Below are 8,037 nucleotides of genomic sequence, written 5' to 3'. Positions count from 1 at the left end.
TAGGCCAGTATCTTCGGTGGTGTCCGGCCATTGTTTTCGTCTCTCGAAGAATAAATCCCACATTCCTTCGTGCGTAGTGCCGAAGAAGTGCTGAACAGTCCGTGGCCCTTCTGGGTTAAACTCCCATAGGCGGACAGGCCGTCGCTGGCACGACAGGGTCCGGCGGACTATCAATACCTGAATAACATTGGCAATATTGATATCCTTTTCAATGAGGCTTCGGATGCGACTTTGCAGAGTCCGCACCTCGTCAACTGATCCCCAGTCCAACCCCTTATTAATCCACGATGCAAGCTGAATTGGGGGGCTGGATCGAAATGCAGGCGCAGCTGCCCACTTGGAACCACGGGGCTCGGTGATATAGAACCACTCCTGCTGCCATAAGTCGAAAGATTCTTTGAAAGATCCTTTTAGCCACACAGCATTGGTAAGCTTGCTCACTGAGGCACCACCACATTCCGCCTGCTCCTCTTCTATCATTTGCGGTTTCATAGTGAAGGTCTTGAGCCACAAGCCGAAGTGTCGAGGAGTTCGGAGGAAGGCTTCGCACGTGACGATAAACGCCGAGATGAGAAGAACAAAGTTCGGGGCGAGATCGTGAAAATCTAACCCGTAATAGAACATGAGCCCCCGGACGAAGGGATTGAGGGCGAACCCTAACCCTTGGAGGAAGTGGGAAACGAACACGACCCTCTCGCCGGATCTGGGGGTAGGGATAACCTGGCCCTCCGCGGGAAGCCGATGGAGGATTTCTGCGGTCAGATATCTTGCCTCCTGAAGCTTTGCGATATCCTCCTCTGTAATAGAAGAAGCCACCCACCGGCATTGACGCCTGGATCCGAACATGACTGAGGCTTACGGAGGGTGAAACCTGGGTGTTGGAACTTGAGGTAGTAAGAGTCGAGGAAGGATCAAGCGTGGAGAGGAAAGGCGGGTCTATGCCCCTTTATAAAGGCCGAGAATATCGAACGCCTTCTCCCGGGCCTTAAAATTTGCCTATTCCCAAGGAGTTGTACCCTAAGGACAGTTGGGTTACCCACGTACGTGTCGATAAAAGAATCCCTTAATAAGGGGACACGATCTCTGCTTGGATAAGACGTGTCTATGACAACCACGTTTCGGAACGTGGGGCCGCAGGCGAAACAACGGTTCGAAATAATGACCGGACTGACATAATGTCATGTTGTAAAAAAAGGGGGTTGCCGGAGGATTGGGCTTATAAATTATCATGCCCTCTGGGAAATGTATATTGCTCGTGCTGCCGAGCCGAACTCGATCGTTCATTGTGAAGTATCCGAAAAAAAGGGAACCAGCCTTGCAATGCCGAAGACAAATCTGTGCGCCGGACTCCTCGTCATTGAAGCCAGGTTCAGGGTCTACTGAGGGAGTCCTGGACTAAGGGGTCCTCGGGCGTCCGGCCTGTTAGCCATGGGCCGGACTTATGGGCTGTGATGATACGAAGACCGAAACTGCACCCGTGTCGGGATGGGACTCTCCTTGGCGTGGAAGGCAAGCTTGGCGGCCAAATATGTAGATTCTTTTCCTTTGTAACCGACCTTGTGTAACCCTAGATCCTCCCGGTGCCTATATAAACCGGAGGACTTAGTCCGAAAAGGGAGATACTCATTACCATAGTCATACATGCTAGACTTCTAGGGTTCAGCCATTACGATCTCGTGGTAGATCAACTCTTGTAATACTCATATTCATCAAGATCAATCAAGCAGGAAGTAGGGTATTACCTCCATAGAGAGGGCCCGAACTTGGGTAAACATCGTGTCCCTTGTCTCCTGTTACCATCGACCTTAGACGCACAGTTCGGGACCCCCTACCCGAGATCCGCCGGTTTTGACACCGACATCGGGTTTTGGCTTTGTTCATCTCTGGCATCAATGTCCATACCGTAGATGTCTTCGGAGTTACGGTCAAGCATGTAGGTAATGTCCTCGACATTGGCTATGAAGTGGGTGGTGGGTGGGACGTAAAATTCCCCACCCTCGGCCCCTAGTCCGGGCTGGGCGTAAATCGGGCGTTACTCCTTTGTAATGACGAGTGATCGCATATGGTCCAGAGCCTCGCTTAAAGGCGAGGTTCGACCAGGGAAAAGAGAGTCCGTGGAGTACGGCGGGAAGAAAATTCCTTGGCTGGGCTCCCATAATGCAGACTCAGAGGGTTCGGGGCCAGTGTTCGGAGAAGAGTCCGGCCTCATGATGACTGTCGTTGATACTACTTCCTCTGGCTCTCCCATGCTAGGCTCAATGGCCGCAGAGAGTCCGGCGGGCTCGAGAATCCCGTCTTCGGACCTGGTGATGTGCTCCGGATCTAAGGCTCGAGCGGGGGTTGGGGTCGCGAACCCTTGGAAGATCAAGTCTTCTCGGATATCAGCGACATAATCCAGGCTTCCAAAACTAACCTAGTGATCTGGGGCGTAATTGTCGATCTGCTCTAGACGGCCAAGCGAGTTGGCCCGCAGTGCGAAGCCGCCGAACACAAAAATCTGTCCGGGGAGAAAGGCCTCCCTCAGGGCAGTATTGTTGTGGATGATGGATGGAGCCATCGAACCTTCTGGCGACGACATAGCGGAACTCTCAATGAAAGCACCAATGTCGGTGTCAAAACCGGCAGATCTCAGGTAGGGGGTCCCGAACTGTGTGTCTAAGGTCGATGGTAACAGGAGACGGGGGACACGATGTTTACCCAGGTTCGGGCCCTCTTGATGGAGGTAATACCCTACTTCTTGCTTGATTGATCTTGATGAATATAAGGGTTACAAGAGTTGATCTACCACGAGATCGTAATGGCTAAACCCTAGATGTCTAGCATGTATGATTGTGATTGCCTCTACGGACTAACCCCTCCGGTTATATAGACACCGGAGGGACCTAGAGTTGTACAGAGTCGGTTTACAGAGGAAGGGATCTTCATATCTGAACGCCAAGCTTGCCTTCCACGCAAAGGAGAGTCCCATTCGGACACGGGAGGAAGTCTTCTATCTTGTATCTTCATGGCCCATCAGTCCGGCCCACGTCACATAGCCCGGACGCCCGAGGACCCTGTAATCCAGGACCCCCTCAGTGTGCATCGACGACATCTGGAAGACGGATCATGTGCTGGGTTTGTGGTTCGTGGATGGCAGGTATGGGTTCCTCCTTCGGCGTCTTAGTTGTGGTGGGGTGCCAGATCTAGAGTTCAATGGCGTGCGGGGTGTTGCCCCGGTCTAATTCGTTCAACAACATGGGCTTCACTTTTGGTGGGTCACCTTGGAGGTCTGCAAAGTGGCATATCAGTGATGGAGCCGCGTCGAGCTCGGGTGAGGAGGTGATCCATCATTCTTTTCTTCGATGCCTGCTGTGGTGGTGCCGGAGACAGGTGACAGCGTTGTTGTCAAGCTCAAAGATGTTTTGCGATCTTTTCAGCTTTGTCATGTCGGTCCTTATTTAACTTGCTCTTTGATCTTTATGATATGAATGAGACGCGTATTACCATGCACAAATAAAGGCTTTTCCTTTTTTGTACAGGTGACTCAAGGTGTTTTTTAAAACCATTATTGGTAATATTCATGCGGGTGAAAGAGTGACAACATCGTTGTTCCAGTCCGGTTACAACCTCTTTACCGAAGTCTTTGGAATATTTCTTCTAGCAGAGATTGATAATACAAAGAAGGTGTTTCCAATCGATTTCATTCTGAATCAAGCTTGCCGATCTAGCTACAGATGTCATTGTGAAAGAGTGACAACATCATTGTTCCGGTCCAATTACAACCTCTTTACCAAAGTCTTTGGAAACTAATCCCCCCCCCCCCCCCCGTGTCGCCTCGTCTGGCTGAGACCCTTCGTCGTGCTGTCGGGCGCCCTCCTTAACAGTAGCAATAGTATCAACATAGTTTTCATAGGAGTGGTAATATTAGCAACAGTAATGGTAACAGTAGTAGTAGTAGTTTTGTAGCAATTGTGACAGTAGCAGCAACAGTAGTAACTTAGCAAAGATTAATATGTGAAAAGCTCGTAGGTGATAACGTTGGATAATATTCATCATGTAACAGTCATAACCTAGGGTGACACAGAACTAGCTCCAATTCATCAATATAATGTAGGCATGTATTCCGTAAATAGTTATATGTGCTTATGGAAAAGAACTTGCATGACATCTTTTTTCCTACCCTCCCGTGGCAGCGGAGTCCATAAGGAAATTAAGGGATATTAAGGCCTCCTTTTAATAGAGAACCAAAACAAAGCATTAACACATAGTGAATACATGAACTCCTCAAACTACGGTAATCACCGGAAAGAATCTCAATTATTGTCACCTTGGGATATGCGGATCATAACATGTAGCAGGTGCATATAACTTGCATGGTACGATCAAGAACACAAATATATTCGCGAAAACATAAAAGGTTCAGATCTGAAATCATGGCACTCGGGCCCTAGTGACAAGCATTAAGCACAGCAAAGTCGTAGCAACATCAACCTCAGAACATAGTGGATACTAGGGATCAAGCCCTAACAAAACTAACTCGAGTACATGATAAATCTCATCCAACCCATCACCGTCTAGCGAGCCTACGAAGAAATTACTCACTCCCAGCAACAAGCATCATGAAATTGGTGACGGAGGATGGTTGGTGATGACGAAGACGGAAGATCCCCCTCTTCGGAACCCCAAATGGACTCCAGATTTGGCCTCCCGATGAAGAACAGAAGGTGGCTACGGCTCCGTGTCGTAATAAGCGATGAAACTTCATCTCCTATTTTTTCTCTCAGGGAATAGGAATTTATGGTGCTGAGATTAGGGTCAGCGGAGCCATGTGGGCCCCACAAGCCACTAGGGCGCGCCCCAGGGGTGGGCACGCCCTGGTGCCTCGTGGGCACACGGTGGCCCCCTCAAGTGGGTCTTCGTTCAAGTATTTTTTTATATAGTCCATAAAAAATCTCCAAAAGTTTCGTCCAATTCTGAGAACTTTTATTTATGCACAAAAACAACACCATGGTAGTTCTGCTGAAACAGCGTTAGTCCGAGTTAGTTTCATTCAAATCATGCAAATTAGAGTCCAAAACAAGAGCAAAAGTGTTTGGAAAAGTAGATACGACGAAGATGCATCAAGTGGTAAGTTGTGTTCTATTGTTCTGAGCTCTCAATGGTTGGATGAAAACTGCTTTAGTCCAGTACCACTGACTTACAAATGATGCTTACATTTGCAGGCTTCAAAGCTGAGTAGAAACATTTTTTATGGCTCGGACGCGCTTGGTTATGACCCCGGGACCATGGAATCTGACAGCAAGCTGAGGGAAATGGTGAAGGTAACATCGAGCCTCCTAGCCATGTTATAGTTTAATTGTAACCCTAATGTTGATCCATATTATGTTCTTGGTTGTTTGTTATTGCAGAAGTTCGTGACCTGTTGTCGTAAGATAGTGGGCATGCTTGGATACGCTAGAGCGGCCGATGTCCATGTTCCTGTTCATGGAGGGTTGGTGTGTACCATCGCTTCATCGAGCCACACCGGCGGACCTTCCACTAGCCATGCCGCCTCGTCGTCTTGCGTTGTCGAGGAGGGGGACGAGGAAGAAGATGACGAGGAAGAAGAGGATGTGGAGGAGCAACACTAGGAAGAAGAGGAAGGAGGTGATGAGGAGGAGGAGTACGACGACGTTGACGGACCTCCACCGACCCAGCCAACCCAGGGCAAGAGGGTATCTCATCCACACAAGGATGTTTTGAGCCCATCACCATTCCAGAAAGAGCGTACTCGTCGTCACACAAAAAAAGCCGGATGAAACCAGCTCGAAGAAAACGAGGAGCGTACCATGAAGAGGGGGAGGAACAAGTGTTATGGTCATGTCGAACTACTCACTTCGTGTTGGTCAAAACTATTTGCTATTCGTCTTGAGGTGTGATAGAGAACTTGATGGATGGTTAGGTTGAACTATTTCCTATGTTGAACTATTTGCAAAGTTGGACCTATGTGCTACGTTGAATTATCATTTATATCGATGTGTGATTCATGTTATAATGTGTGAGATCGTCATTTTTTTTTATTCGCAAACAATATTGCTGGTGTGCACATTTTTTTGTATCTGAAGTGATGAAGTTCAGCACAAAAATTAAGAGGGACGGGAACCTACCGCCAGGGTCTACGGTGATAGGTTATGAAAACCTATCGTAATTTTTTTGCATTTTCAAGCAACAGAACCGTGCACTGGCGACGGACCCTACTGCCAACGACCTCGGCGGTTGATTATTGCACCCCTACCATTGTCCCCTTCGGCGGTACGGCCATTACGCCATCAACAGGGAACCCATACATGACGGCGGCTGACGTTACCCTACCGCCATGGTTTTCGGCCATAGGTTGTACAACCCTACCGCCAGCATCTCCGGCGGTCGTTGGTCATATCCGGCTAAACTTTGCAGAAAGGGTCAAAACGCAAAAATCGCCTTGTGGTCGTAGTCCTCGATGGACCCCCATAGGCCCAGCTCCTTTTCCAAATCTTCCAACCACCACTCCTTTCCGTCCTCGTCGTCGGCCGTTGCGCCGCTCGCCTCTGTTCCGTCGCCCTGGCACGGCGCCGCATTGCTCCACGGGGCCTGCGCCGCTTCTGCGCAGGCGCCGGCGCCGCCTTCGCCGTCCATGATGCTCCACAGCTCGGGCACGCTGTCGATCTCCGGCAGGTCGAGCAGCACGCCGTCGTCCACCACGCAGGGCGGGGACGCGGACGAGCAGGGCGAGGTCGGCGCCGACGAGATGGCCGGGCAGTGCGTGTCGGGGACGGCGTCCAGTAGCATGTCCAAGTCGAAGCCGAGGTCGAGCATGGGGATCTCGATCTTCTCCAGCTCCAATTCTAGTTCCTTGCTGGTGTTGCTCTGCTCGCCCGACTCGCCGCTAGAGCAGTTGGTCGTGGTGGTGGTCGTGGTGGTGGTGGAAGAGGATGGAGACGGAGACGGCGCCGGCACGTCGACGCAGGTGGTTTTCTTCTTGCCCTTGGCCCCGCCCTTCTTCTGCTCGCCGGCGCTGGCCGCCACCCGCTTCTTGAGGTGCGTGTTCCAGACGTTCTTGATCTCGTTGTCGGTCCTCCCCGGCAGGCACGCCGCGATCTTGGACCATCTGGACACAATTCCGACAGCAATCGTTAGGCCACTGCAATTGACCACACATGTATGTATGTACTGATGAACGGCAGCCGATGGAGCTTTCTTCAGGGTGCTGCTAGAGGCAAGTGATGAACGTACTTGTTGCCGAGCATGTTGTGCAGCTTGATGAGGGTCTCCTCCTCCTCGACGGTGAAGTTGCCGCGCTTGAGGTCCGGCCGGAGGTAGTTGATCCACCGGAGCCGGCAGCTCTTCCCGCACCGGAGCAAACCTGTCGAACCAAAGCACATCACATGAGTCAGTCGAGTTCTCTAAATTGGCATGAACTCAAAGAGCACATGTGTTACTACTGTTTGATCGATCGATGGGTGGGCGGGCATTACCTGCTTGCTTGGGCAGGGCGCGCCAGTTGGCGTGGCCGTACTTCTGAATGTAGGCGATGAGGCGCATGTCCTCCTCCGGCGTCCAGGAGCCCCTGTTGAGACCGACCTTGGCGCAGCACGGTGCACGACCTTTCCCCATCGACCCCGGCTACGAGCTGCCTATCCGGCCGGCCGCTTCAAACAGCTAGCTAGCTAGCCCGAATGGTCGCCGGCCGATGGCCTGTCTCTGCGCTGTTGCTGTTGTACCGGACGTGTGCGAGATGCAACCGGGACACTGGCAGGGCCGCCGGTATATATACACGCGGGCGTGGGCGGGGTGAAACTTTCGGTGCTGCGCGTCCCCTGACCCTGCGACAGCTGACACCCAGCCAGCCACGGCTTGGTCCGTGTGTTTATCATATGTCTGCCGCTGCCCCTGTCCCCACCGCGCGGACTCGCTCACCAAACCCGGCCCCACTTGTCACCACTACACTTGGCTATGCTACACTATACACCTGAGTCCGTCCGTCCCGATCGATCCATCCCCGACGAGAAGGTGGCGGATCGCCTTGCGTGTGTCTGCGAG

At 51.5% G+C, this 8,037-nt stretch overlaps 1 protein-coding gene across 1 annotated transcript; it reads right to left on the bottom strand.

Moving 5' to 3' along the window:
• Positions 1-6,135: 6,135 nt before the first annotated feature.
• On the bottom strand, positions 6,136-7,736 carry LOC109770713 (myb-related protein Zm1). The gene is made up of 3 exons (XM_020329424.4): positions 7,473-7,736; positions 7,231-7,360; positions 6,136-7,105 (listed from the first exon to the last, which is right to left on the bottom strand). Exons 1-3 carry the CDS (start codon positions 7,609-7,611, stop codon positions 6,421-6,423), a joined length of 954 nt encoding a protein of 317 aa, XP_020185013.1. The 5' UTR covers positions 7,612-7,736; the 3' UTR covers positions 6,136-6,420.
• Positions 7,737-8,037: the final 301 nt, after the last annotated feature.

This window comes from Aegilops tauschii, chromosome 2, assembly GCF_002575655.3.
Source record: "Aegilops tauschii subsp. strangulata cultivar AL8/78 chromosome 2, Aet v6.0, whole genome shotgun sequence".
Classification (NCBI taxonomy): Eukaryota; Viridiplantae; Streptophyta; class Magnoliopsida; order Poales; family Poaceae; genus Aegilops; species Aegilops tauschii.
This window is presented reverse-complemented; position numbering and strand designations above follow the sequence as displayed.

What these genes read in the sequence shown, in the direction of transcription:
- LOC109770713 (XM_020329424.4), bottom strand. Translation starts at nt 7,611, where the DNA reads ATGGGGAAAGGTCGTGCACCGTGCTGCGCCAAGGTCGGTCTCAACAGG. An exon ending in CGCCCTGCCCAAGCAAGCAG is followed by an intron (nt 7,361 to 7,472) that starts GTAATGCCCGCC and finishes TTGGTTCGACAG; the next exon opens with GTTTGCTCCGGTGCGGGAAG. An exon ending in CACAACATGCTCGGCAACAA is followed by an intron (nt 7,106 to 7,230) that starts GTACGTTCATCA and finishes AATTGTGTCCAG; the next exon opens with ATGGTCCAAGATCGCGGCGT.